We start from the raw sequence: 25133 nt of genomic DNA on the forward strand, positions 1-25133 counted from the left end.
ACCATCACCATTATTGTCATCACTATCACCACCATCACGTCATCACCATCACCACCATCACATCACAATCATCATCACCAACACTATCACCATCACCACTACCATCACTGTCATTACCATCACCATCACCATCACCATCACTGTCATCACTATCACCACCATCACATCACCATCACCATCAGCATGATCACCATCACCATCACCACCATCACCCTCACCATCACCATCACCACCATCACCCTCACCATCACCACCATCACCCTCACCATCACCATCACCACCATCACCCTCACCACCATCACCCTCACCATCACCACCATCACCATCACCATCATCATCACCATCACCGTCATCATCATCACCACCATCACCTCCACCATCATCATTGTCATCATCATCATCCACTGAACAAGTTGAGAAAAAAGGGGATTTTCTTTGAAGTTAATTTCAAATCAAAACCGACAATGTGAACTAATAACGAGTGCACTGCACAGCAAACCAGAAGACTCGAATTCTGACACAGGCCATGGCTGTTGGATTTGTGTACATCTTTTTAAGTCGGGCTGAAATGCCGCCTTCTCTATGAATCCTCTCTGGACCTCCTGTCAGTACATAAGTAACATCCTTGAAGCTCACAAGGCATATTGTTCTCCACCTCCCAATAGCACTAATCATTGAATACCGTGCTTTGTTGTTGAGTCATTTCAGTCATGTCTGACTCTTTGTGACCTCATTTAGGGTCTTCCTGGCAAAGACATTGGAGTGGTTTGCCATTTACTTCTCACACTTATTTTATAGATGGAGAAACATAGGCAGCAAACAGAGTTAAGTGACTTGCCCAGGGTCACACAGCTAGTAAGTGTCTGAGACTGGATTTGAACTCATGAAAATGAGTCTTCTCGATTCCAAGCCCAGCGTTCTATCCACTGCTTCAGCCACTGCCCATACTGTACTTTAGAGCTTTCTAATTACATGTTTGTGTTCACATTGCTATTAGACCAAGTATTAAGAGGGCAGAGATCACAACTCACCTAATTCTCTGCTCAGCCTCTAGCATACTAGATTGCACAGAGTAAATACTCAATAATTGTTTGTTGAATGAGTCAGACCCATTACTTCTGGTGATAATAGCAAACACCTTAGGGCTTTCAGGGCATCTTATCCACAGTATCTCCTTTGAGCCTCACAACATGCCAGTGAAAGAGTTACCTTACTAATACTAATGTCCCAGTCTGTTCTGCCTGTCCTTCCATTGTGGTCTCTGAAATTCCTATTGCAAAGTTAATCTTGCTTTCATCTTACGATTTCATCTAACTCTCCTTTCTCATTCCCTCCATCTTCTGGCTCCCTCCTCATCACACAGCTTCCTTGGCCACCTCCAACAATCGTTCTACTTTAACTCAGACCCCTCCCCACCATGTAGTGGAGGAATTGGAATACTCTTTGCTCCCCACCGTCAATTCCAGACTCTCCCTTTACCATCAGACAGTGACCTCTACTTCTCTGAGATTCAGTCAATTCATGTTTATCACTCAATCAAGATTCTAGTAGCTGTTATGTACCCACCCTTAATACACTCTTTTTTCTCTCCTCTACAAATCCTGACCTCATACAAGGGGGCTTGTCATATACATACACACACACATACACACACACACACACACACACACACACACACACACACACTCCTACACTGGCCATCCTCTCCTCTCTTCCCCATCTTCACCTTTCAGTAAACCAGTCCAGTTCTCCACTGTGCTTTTCTCAAGCCCTTTATCCCATTCCCAAATTTACACTGCTGACCTTCAGCCTTGGATACACTACCCTCGTTCCCACTCATGTGCTGCTAAACAAAGCAGGTCAAAATCACGAAACCATCCTGTCTGGGTCCACTATAAACTTATGTGATGTAATTTCAAGGGGTTGCCACTGCAGTAAGGCAATCCCTTTATACCTCCCTAATCAGGCGGCTATCCCAATCATTACTGTGACTTTTCCAAACTTTTTCATCCCTCCTCAAGTCTCTCATGGTTCCCTCTACCCTCTTAGCTGAGAATTTTGCCACATATCACTGGAAAGAAAATGGCAGACATTCACTGTGAGCTCCGTCTCCTCCTCCTCATTTTATCACTCAGATGTCTCCCCCCGCTATCTCCTTCACCCCTATTTCACATGTTGAAGTGGCCTTTCTCCTTGCCAAGGCAAACATGCAAGATGAGCCTATTACATACAGCCTTCCCTAGCATACTGCCCCCTCCATAATTCACACTCTCTTACGAATCCTGGACCTCTCTCCATCTACTAGTGCTTTCTGACTTCTTACAAACATATCTGTGTGTTCACCATCCTCAACTACACCCCCCTCGATTTAGCCATCCCCCTGAGCTATCTTCCCATATCTCTCCTTCTTCGGCTAGACTCCTGGAAAAAGAGACCTCTAACTGGTGCTTCCACTTCGTCTCTTCGCTCTCATAAATCCTCTGTAATCCAGCTTCCAACCATAGCATTCTACCTCAGCTGTTCTCTCCAAAGTTGCTAACGATCTAGCTGCCAAGTCAAACAGCCTTTTCTCCAGGCCTCTCCTTCATGACCTTTGTGCAGCCTTCAGTCACCCTCTTCTCCTTCTTCTTCTTGGTGCTGTCGTAGGGTTTCTTGGCGGTTCCCTCCTGATTCTCCTCCTATCTGTCTGACTGTTCTTTATCCATCCCTTCTTCTGGATCTTCATCCTGATCATGCCTAATAACCAAGGATATTCCCCCAAGGCCCTCTTGGGTGGTATTCTCTTCTCTCTATATACTACTTCACTTGTGATCACATCAGCTCCCATGGATTTAACAATCATGTCTATGCAGTGGATTCTCAGATCTACTTATCCATGGCTAACCTTTCCCCAACATCCACTCTCAAATCTCCATCAGATGTCTGTTGGACCATCTAAGAGTGGACGTTTCACAGGAATCTCTTGGACACGTCTAAAACAGAATCCATTTTTCACCAAAAAAACCTCCCCTCTTCCTATCTTCCCTATTACTATCATGGGTACTACTTCCCATTCACTTATCTGGCAACTCAAGCGCTACCATCTTATCATCTGTTGTCATCCCCAATAGTCAATCAGTTTCCAAGTCCTGCAGTTTCTACCTTCATGATATCTCTTGACTCTGCTCCCTTCTCTCCTCTGACACAGAAGATGTCTAAGTCCAGGCCCTCATTACCACCTGCCTGAACTATTGCAGTAGCCTTCAGGTTGGTCTCTATGCCTTGTCTCTCTCCTCTCTGGCCTGTCCTCTACTCAGATAGGAAAATGATCTTCATAAAGTTCAAGTCTGCCCATATCACGATACCTCCCTTCCCCCCCAGCACCAAATGGATCATTGTCTGTTTGTTTGGCTTTAAAGTCCCTTCAGAAGCTAGCCCTCTCCTGCCTTTCTAGGCTTTTTGTCCCCTTTACACACTCTGGGATCTATTTATGACATAAAACATTCCATCTCCTAACTCCAAGTATTTTCAGTGACTGGGCCCCATTCCTGAAAGTTCTCCCACCTCATTTTCCTAGGTTCCTTCAAGTCTCAACTAAACCCCACCTTCTGCAAGATGTCTCTCCTGGTCCCCCTTAAGGCTAGTATCTTCCTTCTCAGATTACTTCCAGTATCTCCTGTAGATACCTTGTTTGTAAATAATTGTTTCCATGTTATCTCCCCCTTTGGAATGTGAGCTCCTTGATGATATGGACTCTGTTTGCCTTTCTTTGTATCCCCAGTCATTGGCACAGTGCCCGGCATAGAGGAGATGTTTAATAAATGCTTGTTGACATGATTTCCTAAAATGTGGTGCCCAGAACAAAGTCCAGCAATGTTCAGACCAAGGAAGAGGACAGCAGGAAGCTCATTCTTTGGTGTTCTAGACACCGTACCTCTCCTAATGCAATTTAACTGTGTGAATGCTCCCTTCTAGCTCTAACAATGTTATGCTCCAAAGGGTCAGCTATCGAGCAAATAATAAAAACATGAGTAAAATCGAAAAGCAGTGAGGCTTAGTGGGTAGAGAGCTGACTTTGCAGTCAGGAAAGAGGCCTGTGTTCAAGTCACACCTCTGACTCTTATTGGCTGTGTGATCCTAGGGATACCACTTGAGTTCTCACGCTCTAGGCAACTCTCAAGACTAGAGCTTGAACAGAAAGTGTGACCTGCTTAGGGGAATTGGCTTTCCTCATCTGAGAGTCCCCTATTCTGATGAAATCAAAGATCTTGTCTAGATTCCTAAAATAAAACTAAAATCATATTTGTGTGATTTAAGTCCTCAATGCCACCTAGAGAAATTTTGAGTCTTTACTGTTTTCCAATGACATGATGAGGAAAGACAAAAGCTTTTCAATGTCAGTTTCATCCTGCTATCGAAACAACTACCCTCGATGATTTATCTACCCAACAAAAAACATTTATTTCCCTCGGGTCTGGACTTGATATTCTATTCCAACATCACTCCCTCTGTGAAGATTTTCATTTCAAGAGTAGTAATATTGACATCATAACTAAGCAATATGCATTGCAACTTTTCATACTGGGAGAGCAAATTAGCCCCAGTGTTCAGCTCATTCCTAACCCTGGTTAGGTGGTAGCTGAGGGCTTTTGACTTCACACTCACTCCATTCTATAGGTCCTTAAAAATTGCATACCTACAGATATGATAATAGACATTGGAAAAAACTAAGAACTTTTAGTTATCAAAAAAATTACATCAATCTAAATATCTCCCTTGGATTAGATTCTTTATTAATACTCGTTTTAAAAAGAGAAGAATCACTTTCATGTAACATATTCAGATAAACGAGGGACAATTGAACAGTTGATACAGAGTAAATGGGGACAGCTAGATGGCACAGTGGATACAGTGCTTGGTCTGGCATCAGGAAGACTCATCTTCCTGAGTTCAAATCCAGCCTCAGACACTGACTAGCTGTGTGACCCTAGGCAAGTCACTTAACCCAGTTTGCCTCAGTTTCCTTACCTGTAAAATGAGCTGGAGAAGGAAATAGCAAATCACTCCAACACCTCTGCCAAGAAAACCCCAAATTATCTGACAAAAAGTCAGATAATACTGAAATAATTAAATAAAAGAACAAACACTGCTCTTAGCCCTTCCTGATAGTCGAATTTGGAATCCTTGAGATCCATGTAGTGGCAGAGGGATGGAGGACAGAGTCCTAGCCACGGAGTCAGGAAAGCCTAGGCTCATATTGTCTGCCTCTGCCAATTAAACCTTGTGTGACCAGTCACTTCTCCTCACTGGGCCTCAGTTTCTTCATCCGTAAAAGGAAGGTGGTTGGACTAGTCATTCTCTAAGGTTCCTTTCAGCGCTAAAGCTATGATCCTGTGATATTCGGAGTTGCCCTCCCATTGGGCCGCGAGGTAGCACAGTTGATAGAGCACTGAGCCTGGAGTCAGAGGACTTGGGTTTGAATCTCAGCTCGGCCAAACCAAGACCTTCTCCCTCAATGGGTCTCAGTTGTTCTAATCTGTAAAATAAGCATTAAGAATCCTGCCCACCTCATGAGGTTGGTTTGGGACTCAAATGGAAGGGCGGCTGTGACCAAGCTCCAGTGTCCCACAGAGATGGCATCTCAGAAGGGCAGCACTGAACCTGTCTTTGCCCCTGGTGAGGCAGTGTGCCACAGCGGAAAGAGGACTAGAGTTGGAACCAGAGGCTCAGCTCCTCACTCTTCCAGTGGCCTTGGCAAATCACTTCATTTACTGGGCCTCAGTTTCCGCCTCTGTAAATAAGGGATCAGAACCTAATGATCTCTAAAGCCCCTTCCAGCTCTAAGTCCTATGACCCTCAAGGATGAACTGAGGCTCACCTCTCTGGCCCGTCTATCATAAGGACTGACTGAGGTCACACAAGAATTCCATTAGTGATGTGTTAGTAGTGTTAGTACTGAAGGTGCAATGGCTAAAGGCTAGACTTTGGCCAAGTCATTTAACCTCTGCATACCTCAGTGGGCGGTCATACCTCCTCAGTCACAGAGGGTCCGCTATCTGCACCAGTAGAAGGGGTTCCCATGGAGGGAGTGCCCCTTGATGACAAAATCATCAGCTCTTCAAATATTCTAAGTCCTAGCAATGAAACCCTGAGGAAGCCCAAGCAGACCACCCAGAGATGAGATGAGTGAGCCCCGCCATTTGCAGGCTCACCTCTAGAGTCACCATCTGCTTGGCCATGGCTCTCTCCACTGCTTCATACATCTGGGTGTTCTGGATTCCCAATCCACAAAAGATGACAAAAGCTTCCAGAAACTGCTCATCATTTCTGTTGAAAGGTTTGAATTTGCTGGAATTCTCTTCCATCTTATTAACAAGCTGGCAAACCCCTACAAAAGTTAGAGAAATCGGGTGAATGTTACTGTTAATATTAAGTTGGTTAATATGAGGCAGCATTGAATAATGGAGGGGGTGTTAGATTTGGCTTCAGGAAGATGGAGGTTCAAACCCTGCCTTGGAAACTTCTTAGCTGCATGATGATGGGCAAGTCACTTAACCTTTCTGAGCTTCATGAAACTCTCAAAGATGATGGGTTACAGATGGGCTGCAATCTGAGCAGGTGGAGGGAGGGTTTGGGAAATTCAGTTTTATTTGATTTTCAATTTTGAATTGTCTCCTTCCCACATTCCCTCCACTCCCCATTGAGAAGGCAAGAAAAACAAAACCAATCACAAGTGTATATAGTCAAATAAAACAAATGACTGCAAGAGAATAAGACAGAGAGAGACAGAGACAGAGAAGAGAGACAGAAACATAGAAGGGGGAAGAGAAGAGAAGAGAGAAGAAGGAGGGAAAGAAGGAAGAGAGGAGAGAGAAGGGAATAGGGAGGAGAGGAGAAGAGAGAAAAGATGCCTCGATCCGCAGTCTGAGTCTTCCACCTCTCTGTCTAGCAGGGGATAGCATGTTTCACCATGAGATCTTTGAAACTGTGGCTGGTCATTGTGTGGAACAGAATTCATAAGTCTTTCAAAGTTGTCTGTCTTTACAATATTGCTGTTACTGTACAAATTGTTCTCTTGGCTCTATTCACTTCTCTCTGCATCAGCTCATACAAATCTTCCCAGGTTTCTTTGAAGCCATCTCCTTCATCATTTCCTACAGTACGATAGGATTCCATTACATTCATATGCCATTCCCCAGTTCAGCCATCCCACAATTGATGGGCACCCTTTGGTTTCCAATTCTTCGCCACCACAAAAGGAACTGCTATAAATATTTTTGTACACATGGGTCTGTTTCCTCTTTCTTTGATAAATGGAGGTAGTTTTCACCCGGGGAGTTCAAACACAGCCCAAGTCAGGCCCCTGATGCTCTAAACCAGGCTGTTAACTATTGTCGTTATCAGGAAGGCCTACATTTTTGCCTTATAAGGACTTGAAGTCTCTTAACGAGCAACTAAAGGACTCAGGGTTATATTATAAAAAAATAAACAGACTCACAGCATAAAATTTAGAACATAACTACTTTCACCTAGCCCAAAGTCACTGCTGTCTGATTCTTTGCAAAATCCTAGAGTATACTTTTCTCCTTGATGTAGAAATGAATTCTAGACCACTAGTCCCCAAAGATAATTTGTTCTTTCAAGGCTAATTAAATTTTTGTCTATTTTCCAAGAGAACATTTCTGAAGCATGTCAGAAGAGGGGGACATGAAGTTCGCCTTTCCCTACTTAGAGCTTATGTTAAACAGAAAATCACACACACAATAGGCCAGTGTGGCATTTTTTATGCAGCCAACCTCACCATTCAAAGCTAGACTTCAGAGTGCCACAGAAACATGCCAAGCATACACGATCTCTGCTGTTACCAATGTGTAACACTGAAGACAGGGCAGCTAGGTGGTGCAGCGGACAGAGTGCTGGGCCTGGGGTCAGAAAGACTCATTTTCTGGAGTTCAAATCTGGCCTCAAACACTTACTAGCTGTTGTAACCCTGGGCAAGTCACTTAACCCTGTTTGCCTCAGTTTCCTCATGTATAAAATACATGACTGAACAACCACAAACACTGAAGATAGTTTAAGTGACAGCTTTAGTCCAGAAAGAAGGCCACAGGGCAAACACAGCTCATGCAAAGAGAGAAGAATGCGTACCCATCCCTGGTTAAAATTTCCCAGGATTAGGGGCTGTACAGTAGCCCAGGATAATGGAGAGATAATTCTCTCTTCTGAGAGAATTTCCTTATCTATGAAAAAAGAATGTAAGACTCCAAGGGTCTCAAATACAGGCCATCAAAGTCCTCTGGGCCTCTGTCGGCATCTTCATGATAACTATTGTCCACCACCATCTTTCTCCCATGAGCCAGAAGGTCAGAGCTGGAGGGGACTTACAAGTCATCGAGGCCAGCTGGTACCTGAACACATCTCCCTTCTATTCGGTCCCCATAAAGGGTCAACCAGCTTTTACTTGAATTCCTTTCACATAGTCTATTCCACTCTTTCAGGCAATCTTCCTTTTTTTTTCTGTAAGGGAAACCGATGGACCCCCTTCACAGCAGATGTAAATATACAGGATAACAAAGGAAACCAAGCGTGTTGAATACATTGAAACAGAATGTAATGCTGCAATATTTCATGAATATCCCCTTTCTCTATAACTGTCTTGAAACTTAAGATGCCAAACCTGAAAGCTATTGATTAGTGAAAACCATTCAGTGTTTGGTCAGTAAAAAAAATTGAGGACTTGTTCATTTCTACCTTTTATTCCTTATTTTAAGTTGCTAGCAGGGAGAGGGAAGGTTGAAAAGATGGGAGGGAGGGAGAAAATAAGAATTTATATAGTGCCTAATATATGCCTAATATATGCTAAGTGGATAGAACACCAAAGTTAGAGGTAAGGGACTCGAGTTCCAAGTCTTCTTATTTACTATCTCTGTTGGGTGGCTGGGGGTGCCATAGTGCATAGAGCGCCACGCTGGAAGTTAAGAAGACATCTTCTTGAGTTCAAATCTGGCCTCAGACACTTATTAGCTGTGTGACCCTGAGCAAGTCATTTCACTCTGTTTGCCTCAGTTTCCTCATCTGTAAAACGAGCTGGAGAAGGAAATGGCAAACCATTCCAGTATCTTTGCCAAGAAAACCCCAAATGGGGTTATGAACAACCAGACACAACTGAAAAAAATGACTAACCCAAATCCCTGTCATTTTGAAAATGTCATTTAATCTCTGTGGACCTCAGATTCCTCATCTGTGAAATAAGTAGGGTGGACTAGAGAATTTCTCAGCATCTTTCCAGCTCTAAAATTCAACAATTCAATGTTATCACGAGGAATGAAATGTGATTCAGGAATTCAGCATTCTTTAACCTAGCAGCTCCAGTAGAATTGGGCTATCCAGCCCTCTTCCCGAGGGGCCATGCAGTGGCTCAAATGCCTCACGTGACACCTTAGAGGAGTGCCCATCTTCCTCATAAAGCCCCTCTAATAAAGTTTGCTCACATGTGTACTGAACTCAGCAGGTTGAGCTATATCACATAAGAGGAGCTGAAAAATCATAGAACCATCATTTTTCTGGGTTGAACATTTAGAGAGGTCCAGAGCTTCAAAGTCACCACCAGATACGACATTTCTGCTCTTTTTTTTCCTGAGAAGTCTTTTTCCGCTCATTGTAAGAGTGCTCAGAGCCTCCTCTGATGAATGTGATGATTCAGGGTCAGATGGGCAGAGAGATTTTCCAGGGCCAAGGGGATTCAGTTCTGTGGAATCTTCCATTTTAAAACAATAATAACAATAATTTGTTGTTAAAATATTCAGTTGCCTTGGGTCACCTCCAGCTCCAGAATTTTTGTGATATCATTTGGCTTTTTTTCACCTTTAATTGCAATGAGGTCAGTTCCTTCTCCTGTTGCATAATTTTATAGAAGGAATCAATCCATTGGGTATTCATGCACATTAGCCCATTATAGGAAATAAACAGAATGTGAATCTGATCAGTGCTGAGAGGAAATTATAGCACAGTTTTTAAAGAGCTGGGCCTTTAGTCTCCCAAGAAGAGACATGGTATTCACTAAGAAATACTAGAAGTAAGAATATTTCATTTTCCCTTAGGTCCACCGGTCAAGGATGAAACCAGAAGCAATGGGGCTTTTAGAGAGGAAGGTGTCAGCTCAGGGTAAAGAGAAAGCTTCCTAACAATTAGGAAAAAACTTCCTAATGTTGTGAAGCCGGATAGAATCAGCTGGAGGGAATCAGGATGGTGAGTGGCCCTAATTTTTTACCATGGGAGAATCAGGTGAAGGAAAGGGTTGTTTAACTAGGTGAAGAGAATTCTTTTCAAGTAACTAAAGAGTAGTGCTACGTGGAAGAGAGATTAGCCTTGTTCTGCTTGGCTTCCGAAGGCAGAACCAGAACCAATGGGTGGAAGTTACAATTGAAAAACCTTCCAAACTAACAGAGCTGTCCTTGAGTGCAACGGCTTTCCTTAAGAGACCGTGGATTCTCTACCCTTGGAGGTTAGCAAGGCGTCATGTGGAATTGACATTTAATAAGTGATGGCAGACGCTGCCATGGCCCATGGGGTCACCAAGAGCTGGACACGACTGAACCAAGCCATCAGAAGTAGGCAATTAACGTTTGTATGAGATAAGAATGTATAAAGTGGAATGCAAACATTCCTGAAGCATAACGGAAAAACAGGGCCAAGAACCCAGCCCTAACCCAGAACTGAGAAATGGCAGCCAGTTCATAAGCTTGCTGTGCTCTGCTCTGGAGGAGGCAGCAAAGGGTCATGTCAAAGAGCATGAGATTCAGAGTCAGAGGACTTTGGTTCAATTAATATCTGGCTCTGCCATCTACTGTGTGTCCTTAGCCAAGCTGCCTCCCCTGTCGGGGCCTCAGTCGCATGGGGCGATGTGACCTCTTGCTTCATCTAGCCTCGCTCTAAATCTTCTGTTGCCATTGACCTGCTCCTCAGTTTAACTAAATTCCAGGTACAGCACTCAACTGCAAACTGGATTTATTCCCTACCAGTGAGCTACAGGCACAGCTAATTAAAGGGGCTGTGCTCTCAGGTATTAACGGTGGGGGGGGGGGTTGCGGCACCGGATTTTTGGGCCAGGCATCTCAGGAGGGAGCAAATGAGGACTAGAAAAAGGTGGCTTCTTTAGTGAATGGTCCTCCATCATGGAAGCCAGCCAATTATCACGATTTTCTTTCATCTTCAGATTTTGTAACTACAACATAGGGAAGGGTAGCATTTGGGAAACAGAGGAAAGAAGCGAAGGGAGCAGGGAAAGCAGAGGAGAAGTGAATGTGAAATAGGGCAGAGATTTCATGCAGCACTCAGCATCTCAGCACCTAGCATAGTGCATACAGCAGGCACCTAATAAATGCTGATGGACTGGTCGATACAAGGGGAAGGTCAATTACAATTCCACTCAGGTGGAGCACTAATGAACCAACACCTGAGAACATGACCCAGCTAGCCTGATGGACGCCTTCACTGTCATTCCATAGAGTGCTGGGCCTCGAGTCAGGAAGATCTGTGATCAAATCTAGCCTCAGACACTTATTAACCGTGGGACCCACTTCACCTCTGTTTGCCTCAATTTCCTCAACTGTAAAATGGGAATAATAATAACAACTACCTCCCCGGGTCATTATGAGGATAAAATGTGATAATATTTATAAAGCACTTTGTAAGTCTTAAAGCTTTATATAAACGCCAGATTGATGTTGTTGTTATATGTGTCAGGAGTGAAAAGAACCAGGGGAAGAGAGAGAAGTACAGAAAACCCTGGTCACCCAGTCTTTCTGCCAGCAATTCCATGGAGACCCCGTGTTAGAATTCTACGCTAATGCCCACTTGGCACATGCCAAGAGGTATCAACAAGCAATGGGCAAAATGCTGGATGTGGAATTAGGAAGATGTTTGTTTGACTCCCACCTCTGACATTTACTGTGTAGAAATGCAAAAGGGACTTAAGCTGAAGCAGGTATTATTTATTCACTAATTTGCAAGGGTTTCTCTCTCTGGGGCTATATTCTTTCATGTAAGAGGCTTCCCTAAGTGAATTGGCATGGTATTCATATGGAATGAATGCCTTTAAAAATAATCCCAAACTTTCTTCTGGAAGACTGCCAACTAGCAAATTAGAAGTATTAGTTCATATTCAGGGCAGCTAGATGGCACAGTAGATAGAGTGCTGGGCCTGGGGTCAGGAAGACTCATCTTCCTCAGTTCAAATCTGGTCTCAGACACTCACTATTTGCGTAACCCTGGGCAAGTCACTTAACCCTGTTTGCCTCAGTTTCCTCATTGAGCTGGAGAAGGAAATGGCAAATCACTCCAGCATCCTTGCCAAGAAAACACCCAATGGGGTCACAAAGAATCAGACATGACTGAAAGTACTGAGCAACAAAGTTTACATTCAAAGGACATTTTCATACTGCATTTTTTTCCTTAAAAGAAGATTAAAAATCCCTAGTAACTTAATTCATGAAAGCACATGAGGGCTGGAGAGGTAGTACAGTTGCAGTAGAGGGCTGGCTTTGTAATCAGGAACTTGAGTTGAGGTCCTTCCTCTGACAAGTACTGAGGGTATGATCCGGGATAAGTCACTTGACTTCCAGGTGCTCCAGCTAAGCCTAACATTAGAAACAGTGCTGACCCGCAGAGGCAAGTGGAGGGTCCTCACCAGGGAAACTCTAGGTCTCGTGCCCTATCTCTCTCTCCACATGAAGACTGTGCCATGAGGCTAATACACCCTTTAACTCCCTATTTTCACTGACTCTGAGTCTCTTTGCTTAAAAAAAAAAAAAGGCTTACAGAGAAGATGCCCATCAGTGTTCATAGAGGGCATTTATTCACGTAGGAGAGTTCCCCATACCAATGGAAAACGCCTGTGAAAGACAGCATGACATCCTTCAGATGCTGGAAGCACAGGAGTGAGTCTGTAGGAGACCCAACACATAGAATCATTGGTTTAGAACTAGAAGCAACATCTAGTCCTACTCACTTTATAGAAGAGGAAACTGAGGCACAGAGAGTCTTAGGGACTTTCCAGTGTTACATAACTCACACCGGACTTGGTTTCCCTACTTGTTAAGTGGGGTTTGGCTATGCTCATAATAGACAGGAGCTCTAGGCAGAACTTCTCTATCTGGTCCCAGAGGGCAAGAACTCAGAGAAATCAGTAGAAGTTACAAAGAAAGTGCTGACAAAATTACTGTGGAAGAGAAAAAACAAGTGTTCTAGGCCGGTCATGAAATCTCTGTCTCTCTCTCTTTCTCTGTGTGATGCTCAGTCTGCCTCTGAAAAGGTTTCATCACAAAAGAACTAATCCACAACCCACCTATACCTCAGTAGGTGTCTTTTCAATTGTTTATACATTTTAAAATATATTTTCTTTTTATATGACCTTCATTTCTGCATTTATTCCTACCCAGTGAACCATCACTCATAACCCAAAATAAGCAAAGAAAACAAAAAGAATTCAGCAATTCTGGGAGGGATATGGATCCTGGGGCAGAGTCTGAGTTCTGGGGTGGGCAGGAGAGGAAAGCCAGAGTGCAGCAGCACTGTCTGGAAACCTCTTAGCCTCCAAGCTTGGCTCTGAAGAAGAGACAGGAAAATGCGTCTCCCTCGGTTCTCGATGGAGGCTGGCAGACTGTGGGTGTAGAAGACTGGATCACTGACAGACTCAGTGACTGGGCCAGTTACTTCTGTGGAATTCTTTTTTTTTTCCTCTTCTTATTTTGGGTTATATGAGATGGCTCACTGGGTAGGGATAAGTACAGAAATAAGATTATGTGAAAAGAACCAGGTTACTACCTGACTTTCCAGCCATTTCTGCCTCTATCCCTCCCTCCCTCCCTCTCTCTCTCTCTCTCTCTGTCTCTCTGTCTCTGTCTCTCTTTCTGTCTGTCTCTGTATATCTGTCTGTCTCTGTCTGTCTGTCTGTCTCTCTCTCTCTCCCCACCCCAACTCTAGGTCCCCTTTCTTTCTCTATTAGAATGTAAGCTCCCTGAGGGCAGAGACTGTCTTATTTGTTTGTTTGTTTGTTTATTTTTACATAGTAAGCACCTAAATGCTTATTCATTCATGGGAGTAGGGATGTGAACTTGGATTTTTGGACTCTATGCCCCATGCTGTATTCACTGTGCAGCACTGCTTGGAACGTCACAGACACTAAACACAGGCATTCCTTCCACACCAGCTCTGGTGGGATGCGCGAAGATGCAGGGAAGCAACTTTTCCTGGCACCAGCACCTCACTAGTTCAAGGAGCCACATGAGATTTGGGAGACGGGATTACTCTTCCTCCCACAAGCCAACCCCGATGGACGTGGCTGAAAAGCTCCCTGCTGGGAGGCCAGCGTGGTGAGGAGGGAAGGTCTCTGAAGTTGGCTGAGCTCGTTCTCAGCCAGGCACCCAGATGGGGGTCCCGGGCCTGACTTGGGAGGATCTGCTGGGGTCACTACTCGGCCTGATCGACGGGGGAGTCGGTGGAGTCTGACATGGACCAGAACAAACAAGATTTGGGGATTTATGCTGTCAGGGAAGGACCAAAAGTGAGAACAAAAGCCATTACCTATCACTTTGTTCTTCTTTCCATTTTTTATAGGTGTGCAAAGCAAACTTCTAATGGGCTGGTGAGAGCTGTCTGTGTTTTCACTCTATTGAAAAAACACACATACACATACACATACACAGACAAGATGGCAACAGACCAGAGAAATCAAGTCAATAATTAGTGTCTGTAAAAGTGACTACGTCCCCCAACATTTTCCTCTTTTATCACCTAGGGCTCCCATCAGAACATAATGTACAAATGACTGAACAGCCCACTGACAAATACGTACTGAGAAATCATATCACACTGAGCTTCTATAGCAGAATGAATATCTGCTGGTCCATTTCATTGTTGCATTTTAAACCAGTTCTGAGTAATTGATTGTTAATAGCACCTACCTATGTGCACTATTTACTGGCTGAGCCCCATGAGCAGTGCTTGGAGACATTATAACCCTGCCAGAGAGAGAAAGAATCCCAGGGAGGCCTGCATTCCATTATCCGGCTGCACCACAGGGGTAGTTTAAGGTTTCTTTAACATTCACCTGGTTTGCAGATGACATAGCTGACCTAGACCACTGTGGTTGCCCTGGCTTGATAAAGCAGCAGTCAGCCCACTTCTGTTCTCAATGGAACAAATATTCGTGGCTCCTAGGTGATGGACAGTGGGAGTCCCCATGCTCTACTGGGGCTGTATTCTTGCTGTGGGGTCTAATAACACATGTAATGAACTCAGTCTTTAAAGGCAGTCAAGGCACACACAAATATACCAAAAGCAGGATTGTTGGCGTGGGGCCAAGGTGAGAAGAATATCGAACAAATGATTCTGTGAATTACAGTTTGAGGCCTGGTGTGGAAATCTGGATAGGGGCAGCTAGCAGACAGGGCACTGGGCCTAGAGCCAGGAAGACCTGAGTTCAAGTCCAGCTTCAGACAATTACCAGCTGTGTGATCACAGGCAAGCCACTTCACCTCTGTCTGGCTCAGTTTCCTCAAGCTGCATAGAATGCAACAACAGGGATAACAATAAGCACCTAACTCACAGGGCTGTTGTAATGGTCAATTGTAAAAGGCTTAGCACAGTACCTGGTAGGTGCTTAATAAATGCTTATTTCCTTCCGTCTTCTGGATGTTTTTCTCATATTCGCCCTTATTTCTATTTCCTTTAATGCCAAAAGCTAAACTAAGGTGAGATTTCTGCCCTACTGGCACTGGACACACTTTAAAAAAGTACAAATCCTAGGGCTGGAGGATACCATAAAATCAGCTGACACGTTCTAGGCAGGGAAGCATTACCCTCCTTGCTCGGGGCAGGGAATCCGCTGACCACATGCCTCACCTTAGAATCTTTCTGTGGTAGCCAGTTCAATACAACAATAAGCACAGAAATATGGGCTATGTAGGACACAATCTCACTTCACATCAAGACTAAATTCCATTTACTTACTGTCCAGGGAAATCTCTTGTCCTTATAGACGTCGGGGATATTAAGAGGTTCCATGGTGTCTCTGACATAGCGAGCATACATGTAATTGATTTTATTCATGTCTCCATCCCTACTAAGAGACAAAAATTGTTCTTTACCATGATAACATGTTGGAAAGATAAAATTAAACCACTGTCAGTCAAAGGTTAACAAGCATATGAAAGAATGCTCCAAGACAATAATAATAATAATAATAATAATAATAATAATAATAATAATAGAAATATACATTAAAACAACCCTGAGCTCTCCCCTCACACCTAGCAAATGGACCAAGATGACAAAGAATGGAAATAATCAATGCTGGAGGGGTTGTGGAAAGGTGGGCACCCTGAGGCACCATATGGGAAGCTGTAAGTTGGTCTAACCATTCTAGAAAACTGAATGACTAAAATGTCTAGATTCTCTGACTCAGTGAAACTTCTTCAAGGAATATACCTCAAGGTCAGGGATCTAAAGAAAAGCCTCATTCTTTGACATTTCTGCTGTATTTAACCCTGTTGACCACCCTCCTAGATATTCTCTCTGGGTTTTTGTGAAGCTAATCTCTTCTGGTTCACCTACTACCTGTCGGACATCTCCTTATCAGTCAGCCTCCTCTACTGGTTCATCATCCCACATGCCCCATAAATGTGGGTCTACACTATGTCTTGATAACTTGGTCAGCTCATACGGGTTTAGCAATCATCTCTACGCAAAAAGATTGAAATATCCAGCCCCGAGTCTTCCTTTTGAACTTTGGCTTGGTATCACCAATTGCCCATTTGACATTTCAAACTGGATGTCCCCGAGGCATTTAAACTCAATCCATCTAAAATGGAACTCATTATCTTGCCTCACAAACCCTCCCCTTTTGTGACCTCCCTTATTTCTGTCCATACCACTCTTATACTCCCAATTCCCCAAGTTCCTAACTTCATTATTACCCCACTCTCCCTCGCCCCACATACCCTACCTGTTGCCAAACCCAGCTTTTTCTATATTCCCAAGAAATATCTCTCCAACATCTGCCTGCTTCTCTCCATTCACACAACTGTCATTGTAGTTTGGGCCTCGTTGCTTTTTGCCTAGATTATTGCAGTGGTCTCCTAATGGGTCTCCCTGCCTCCAGTCTATCACCACTCTAGTCCAACTTCCACACAGCAATTTTCCTTCAGTGAAGATCTCACCATGTGACTCCCCTACTCATTAAGTTTCAATAGCTTCTTATTGCCCCTAGGATAAAACATAAAGTCTTCTGTTTAGCTTGTAAAGTCCTTTGTAACTTGGACCCAATCTCCATGGACATTATCCTCCATCCTACACTATGTGACCTAGCCATATGGGCCTTCTCTCTGTTTCTCATACATCACACTCACCTCCATTTCCATGCCTTTGTACCAGCTATCCCATGTGTCTAGAATGAATTCCCTCTTGACTTCTGCCTCACAAAGTCCTTTTCTTCCTTGAAGAGGCAGCTAAGGTATCTGCTCCTACAGGAATCCTTTCCTGATCCCCACCCTCCCAAGGTTCCATGTATTTAACTACTTTGAATATATTTGTATTGATTCACTTTATACTTCTGCTGCATATGCATACATATATGATACATTATCCATCTATCTATCTAATTCTTTTTCTGCCATTAGAATGTAAGTTACTTGGGAGAGGGGATGGTTTCATTCTTTGTCCTTGTATCCCTTGCACCCCTGGGGTCTCTCGGCATATAGTAGGTACGTAAATCACTACTTGTTGGTTGATTGGCACAGACCAATCTACCTCAAGCAGCACTTTTGTGGTAGCAAGGAACTGCACACAAAATTGACACCCCCAGATTGGGGAATAGCTAAAGAAACTGCATTACACAAAAGTAACAGATTACAACTGGGACGTAAGAAATAATGAAGAGGAAGCATGGGAAGCTTTATATGAACTGATGCAAAATGCAGTAAGCACACCCAGGGAAACAACATATGTAATGACAACAATGTAAATGGAAATATTAAAAAACAACAACAACTAAGCAACCCAAATCAAATTATAATGAATAAACTTGGCCCTAAAGAAGAGATATGAGAAGCAGTTGTCCACTCCCCAGCCATTTTGCACAGGGTGTGGAAAACCATCTCTAATGGCAGATTTGTTCAATTACGTGATTTTGTTGAACTGTATTTTTTCTTTTTTTTTTTTTGTTCTTTGTTATAGATGACGGCTCCCTAGGATGGGGCAGAGAAAGGGGTATATTGGGAAATATATTGGGAAGACAAAAAATACTAATAAAAACGTATTTTAAGAAATTAAACCATTGTCTTGGCCCTGGAAAAGTCATATCTCAGTGAGTTGGTAGACTGTGTACACACTCAGAATAACCACACTCTTAAAGATGTCTTACAAATTTGGCAAAATACCGTATCTTATGTGTCCTGGTAAAGTCAAAAATATCTTAAAATATCATGAATAATTTCACAATCACAATTATAGGCTAGTTCAGGATCACAGATTTAGAGCAGGAAGGAACTTTAGAGGCCATGTAATCCAGCTCCTGCATTTTATAGGTGAGGAAACTGAGGCCCAGAGAGGTTAAGAGATTGCCCAAGGGCACTTAGAAAATAAGTGGCAGAGCCAGGATCTGAAGCCAGGCCCTCTGGGTACAGAATGCTGGAGAGGATCCTGCGTTCTTCCCACGGGTGCCCAGTTTCCTCCCATTCCTTTTCACACACACACAACCTTTGTGGACGGCTTTCCTTTTCCTGTACTGATTGGTGTGCTAGAAGAGGCGCTAGCTTTGGAGTCAGAGCACCTGGGCTCATAGGATCATAAGCCCTAGATTCAGAGCTGGGAGGGTCCTTAGATCAGCAGTATGTGACCCGAGAATTGCCAGAAAAACCCTTAGGGGCCATGATTCTAGGCCCTTTCTTTTATAGTTGAAGGAAATAGGGCCTGGAAGCTAAGGGGGATGGGAACTCACTCTGGTCTGGTGTTCTAGGTACTATTCTATTGTGTGATCCACTGGTGTGATCTTGGACCACCTAGTTCCTCTGGGCCTCAGTTTCCTCAACTGTAAAATGAGAGGGTTGGAGTAGATGATCCCTAAGGTCCCTTCTTGTTCTGGACTTAACATTTCCTGCCTGTTCTTTAATCAGATACAAGAATGACCAAGCGCCATCCCTCAGATCATGTGCTCAAATTGCTTTGCTTGATTCTCTGAATTCTGAAAACAGAAATCAGTGTCCTGCTTAAAGGCTGGCGAAAAGCCAGAGAGCAGAGCTGGAAGCGCTTCAACCAGCACTGAAGCTCTTCCCTTCTCCAGTAAGGTCTACTTGTCCCCCTTTACTTCCTGGGCTCTCTTTTTCTCTCTCTGACTTCCGATTTTTGTCTCTACTTTTGGGGCAGCTAGGTGGCTCAGGGGATAGAGCGTCAGGCCTGGAGTTAAGAAGACCTGGATTCCAAATCTAGCCCCAGACATTACTAGCTATGTGACCCTAGGCAAGTCTCTTCACCCTCTTTGACTCAGTTTCCTCATCTGTAAAATGAAGTGAAGAAGGAGATGGCCAATCTCTGCCAAGAAAACCCCAAGCGGCAACACAAAAAGTCAGACACAACTGAACAACAATGGGGATGTATTGCTTTGAAATTTTTTAAAATTAATTTAGCTTTCATCATAATCTTAGCTTAAAAAATCTTTAACGTCTCAATCTTTTTCATTGCTTTATGATTAATCTGCTGTCAGCAAATTCTTTATCCCATAATCTGATGTCAGCCAACTCTTAAGCATTGGGGCTTTAGCCTAAAGGGGAATAGAATGGGATACAGGCCTTCTGGACAGAAAGATCCAATGTTGCCTGGTGATGGCCAGGGTTGACGTGAGGGGAGGGACTGGCCCAGATCTGGATCTGCTCGTGGAAAGTTACTCAGACTTTACAAACATGACCAGGAAAGAGAAGGGACAGCTGTGATGGTTAAACCTTGGGAAATGCTGACTCTCGAGGCATGAGAATGAGTGGTAGGGAAATTTAAAAGTAAATAAATATATTTCCACATACACATAGCTGGCCAACAACTTGCAATACTCAATCTGCTTCTACCTCTGTTTCCGAACTCTGGCCGGGGGTCATTTGTGTTTCTTCCCCTCTGTTCTCCCTGGATCTTTCAATGGACACATGTTTGCCTAAGTGTGCTTGAGTTCATCAAGAATCTATTATGTGGGGGCAGCTAGGTGGCACAGTAGATAGAGAACAGGCCATGGAGTCAGGAGGACCTGAGTTCAAATCCCACCCCAGACACATAACGCTTACTAGCTGTGTGACCCTGGGCAAGTCACTTAACCCCACTGCTCATCCAAAAACCAAAGCAAACAAAAAAAGAATCAGTATATGCCCAGTATGATAAGATAGTGAGACAGCATGATGAATTACATAAGAAAAGATGAACTACATATCTTACTATTCAGATATCATGAGGTAATGTGGTATCATGGTAAGAATACTGGATTAGAAGTCGAGAAACCTGGTCTCTAGTCATTATTCGGACAATTTGCAGCAAGTGAGTTTGGGCTGCAAACTCATTCACAGTCTGAACCATGGTTTATTCACCTGTAAAATGGGGGTAAGATCTACTTGGACTCTTTCCTGGGGTTGTGGTGAGGATGAAGTAACATAATTCATGGAATTAGAGAGCAGAAACAAAACCCAGAGATCAACTGGTACAACCCTTGAGCTGAAATCTCTTCCATAGGGCCACTGACAAGAAGTAACCTAGCATTCTCATGAAGACCACCAGCCATGGTGAACTCACTACCTGAACAAAGCCAGTCCATTACATTTAAGGGAAATCTCTAATTTATTTTTTCTGTTCAATTATTTCCAGGTCTATGAAGCATTCCTTCTAACAAAAACACTAACAAAGCCAACTGAAGTAACAACCATGTCTAACAGTGAGTGCGATATTTCATACCCATAATCACCCACCTCTCTAACAAAAACAGTAAAGTAAATGTCCTCATTGCTTCTCTGGGGCCAATATTGGTCATTATAATTATACATTTTGGGACTGTATTTTATGGTCAATAGGATCAGAGACTTAGAGATGGAAGGACTATAGAGGCCAGATCAAGTCAGATAACACTGAGTGTAATTCCTTCATTTTACACATGAGAAAACTGAGGCACAGAACAGTTAAATGACTTGCTCAAAGGTGCACAGCTACTAAATGCATGATCTGAATAAGAGAATTTATTAGGTAGCATAAAAGGATTGCCTTGCTGCAGTGAGAGCCCAGTTGAAATTAGATAATATAAATTTGTAGTGGATCCAGCTAGGAGAGTTGAGTGACATTCTCCAGCTCTGTTTAGTGGCTCATGAGTAGGAATGGAGTAGGTGGGCCATAGGAGTAATTCAGGGTTGGGGTTTAGCAAGGCATGATTAGCCTCCGGACACAGGAGAAGGAGTTTGGGATACTAAGGGAGGGGAGGAGAGCATAGCCAAAGCAAGAGTGATGGCTTGGGAAAATACTGATGGATAGAGAGACTGCATGCCTTATTTTATTTGATCCTCATGACAACCCTGTGAAAAAAGGTGCTGTTGTTATCCTCATTTTATGGATGAGGAAGCTGAGGCAAACAGAGGTGAAATGACTTGTCCAAGATCACATAGCTAGTAAGTGTCTGAGGCTAAATGTGAATTTAAGTCTTCCTGCCTCTAGGCCCAGTATTCTAACTACAGAGCCACCTAGCTAAGATGGTGATAGAGCAGAATCTGAAAGTGTCCATGGGATGCAAGAAGAATTCAGACTTCCCCCACTGAGACCAGGAAGTTGAGAAGTAAGAGAGAAAGTATAAATAGCTTTGGAAAAGTGAACTGGGGCATGGTGTCCTGTGACGATGCCATAAGATCCAAAAGATGGAAGAAGCCAGAAGCAAAGAAACTGGTTAATTATAGACTGAGTGTCAGAGGGCACAGGAGAAGAGACACAAAGATCATTCAGTGGAGAGGTGGGCTTGAGGTGGGTAGGAATGACCGAAGGGATAGTAGAGTTGGGAAGGGTGCTGTGTTCTTCAACTCAGGGGCTCTCACTTCAGTGAGGAGAGTTGGAAGGGCTGGGGGTATTCTAAATATTGAAGAAGGAGTCCAGGCAGGGGATCAGTGAATGGAAGGAGGACCAGGGATGAACAGGGATGATTAGAAGATTTAAGGTCTCCCCTTAGCCCAACACCTTGAGCTCTCAGCCCAGCTCTCAAAATTTTCCAAACTTGTAACAGGTGGCTTTCCTGTGTCTCAGCTTGGCCTCACAGCACAATATGAGCAAAGCCTGGTGGGATTGTGTCCTGGGACCTAGACTGTGAAGAGCTGAGGGAGGGGGAGAGGAATGAAAGGAAATGAGTATAAGCAGCTTTTCATAGAAGTCTGGCTGACAAATAGAAGAGAACTATGGGACGATGAAAGTTTGAGGACATGGTAGGGTCTAGTGAGAGTTTTTTTAATAGATGGAGGAAGCTCGGCATGTTTGAAGGCAGTGGGTAAGGAATCAATAGAGATTAGAGAGAAGGAGATGTTTAAAGGGAAGATCTACTGGAAAAGTCAAGAGGGAATGGGATCAAGGGCACAGGCAGAAGGTACTGACCTTGGCAAGAAGGTCCACCTCACTCTCAGAGACAGACTGAATAGAGGGGAGAGTGATGGTGATAACAAGGTGATATGAGATGGAGACAGGGAGAAGGGAGCATAAACTATGACCTCACATCCCGAGCTGATGGGGAGTGGGTGGAGGTAGGGAAGCCTTGACCAGAGAAGAGGGGAGGAAACGCTCCTGTGGGAAGCAGATTAGAGAATCAAAAAAGGATCGTCTTATCACAGTAATTATCCAACTAGGAATTTGAACCCAAGTTTTTGTTTTGATTTTTTACACTACTAGGACTAAAAAGTAGACACCTTTTCACTGGCCCAGTGAAGGACGGTCATGTTCTTCATTTATCTAGCCAGTTTCTTTTCCACTTATATACCACCGTGTCTCTTGTGAAAGAATCAACCGTGCCTTGGGCTTGCCCACAGTGAAGAAGCAATAACTCCATTTTTTGCCAAGGCCACAGCTGCCAACCCAGGGAGATCTGGCAATGGTCAATGGCATTACAGGGGGAAAGCATTTGTGACCCATTAAAATACAGGAGAAGAGGGAGCTGCTGAGAGCACCACCATCATAATGATGATTTCTTATGAGATTGGACTTTGGGTTCTTTTGATAGTGGCTCCCATGTACATCTCCCAGTTCCAATTCTTTGCACAGTCCATTCCCCATGCCAGAAATGCACCCCCTCTTCACCTGCCTCTCTTGGAATCCCTAGCTCCCTTCAAAACACTACCCAGGTATCTCTCCCATGTAAAATTACTTCCTAATTACTTATCTCTCTGGATGTTACCTCTCACCTCCACCCAGTTAAGTATAAGTCCTTTAAGGGAAGATAGTTTGTGGTTTTCAAATGTTTTCTATCTCCAGTGCTTTGCACACAGTAGGCACTTAATAAGTGTCTATGGCTTTGAACTGAATTTGTTCCAAGATGAATCTTTGCCAGCAGAGGGCACTGTTACACACAGCCTCACAGCTTTTCTGGGGTCACGCTAAGAACCAGGACCTAGCCCGATGTGCCAGTGCCAACACAAGGGACTAACATACAAGACATGACTGTCTGACATTGGAAGCACACGTTCAAGCATTCTATGTTTCCAAATAGTCACACGTATGATTTGCTTTTCTGGTCCAGTGTTAACGCTAGCCTAATCACCATCATTCGCTAAGAATCTTGTTCAAAGTCTGAGCTAGGCACTGGGAGAATACAAAATTTAGATCACACGTGGTACTTGGACTCCCAGCAGGGGTGGGGAGGTTGCGGGTCCTCAAGGTCCTCAAGTGCAGCCCTTTGACTGAATCTAAGCTTCACAGAACAAAAGATTTTATAAGATTTGACAAAGTTTTTACATAAAACTGTAAGCCATAGGAAGCACCCACCTCTAAACTAGAGAGGAAATATCTCCATCCCCACCTCTCATCCCTAGGATCTGTTATTCTTTAATATTACCCGGACAGATTGATTCAGCCTCCTCCAAGGGATTCTCTCTGCGAGATTTATTCACAATAACCAGTTGAGAAGCTGCCATAAGCACCCATGAAAGTACCCATCTCTCTTATCAATCACCACACCTGAGATCCAAAGAAGGGTGGTCTACCCACCTCATCCTCAGCAAGGATGGATTTCCCTTGGTGGTCTTCCAATCCCCTCAAAGGATTAGCCCAGACTTCAAAAGACGTGCTACTCCTGACATATGAGGGGTCTCACCTATGAATTTATATGTATAGGGACCTGCTAGTATTAAAAACTCGCTCCTCCAACTCTCTCTAATTTATAGTCAGAGAGTGCTTGGGACACTGAGAGGTCAGATGACCTGCCCCAGATCACACAGCCATGTCTAAGGTGGGAGTTGAACTCAGCTCTTTCTGGCTTCAAGCCCAATGCTCTATCCATGGTGCTGAACCAGACAGTCATAAAATGTCAGTGATCTGAAAGAGGAGCTCAGAATATCAGAAGAATAGTGAAGTACCTGGGGGTAGTTTTCCAGCCGTATGCTTGAGCAACAGACCACAGACCTAATTACAAAGCTGCCGGTGGGAGGTACAGGAGGTTAGGAAGAATCCCAAAATGGGAGCCAGCAGTGTGAGGCTTGGCTCTCACAATTATTGGCTGTGTAACCCTGAGCAAATCCTTCCCCTCTCTGGGCCACTGCTGCCCCATCCGTACAATGGGATACTTATAACTCCCTACTTTACAGGATTGTTGTGAGATTCAGAGGTGAAATGGCAAATACTTTGGAAAATTGCATGTTTCTCTATAAACATTATAACTATTATTATTTCCAAAAATATTGGCTAATCCAAATATGATTAATTTAGAGACTCTCTACTCCCAAAGTAGATACTTTACTGTCTGAATGAATAAGAAAAGAATAATAACATAGGTTTATAAAACACTTTATATAGTGATCTCACACAACCATCCCCTTTCTGTGTATAAGGAAAATGAGGCTGAGGAAAGTTAAATGACCAGATCAGGGACACACAGATGGTGTCTAAAGCAGTAT

The 25133-nt window shown here is 43.6% G+C and overlaps 1 protein-coding gene across 4 annotated transcripts in view; it reads right to left on the reverse strand.

Annotated features, from left to right (window-relative positions):
* PDE5A (phosphodiesterase 5A) overlaps positions 1-25133 on the reverse strand; it is a 186235-nt gene that overhangs the window by 64383 nt on the left and 96719 nt on the right. For 2 of the 4 annotated variants that reach the window (XM_027853712.1, XM_027853713.1), the window contains exons 8-10: positions 15991-16102; positions 14563-14647; positions 6192-6367 (exon numbers count right to left, since the gene is read on the reverse strand). In XM_027853712.1, coding sequence (XP_027709513.1) covers positions 6192-6367; positions 14563-14647; positions 15991-16102 — 373 coding nt within the window. The remainder of the gene's footprint in view (positions 1-6191; positions 6368-14562; positions 14648-15990; positions 16103-25133) is intronic. The other 2 variants (XM_027853715.1, XM_027853714.1) reach the window with 1 other exon arrangement.

The sequence above is a fragment of the Vombatus ursinus genome, unplaced genomic scaffold (assembly GCF_900497805.2).
Source record: "Vombatus ursinus unplaced genomic scaffold, bare-nosed wombat genome assembly UNPS02010193.1, whole genome shotgun sequence".
In the NCBI taxonomy this organism is placed as follows: domain Eukaryota; kingdom Metazoa; phylum Chordata; class Mammalia; order Diprotodontia; family Vombatidae; genus Vombatus; species Vombatus ursinus.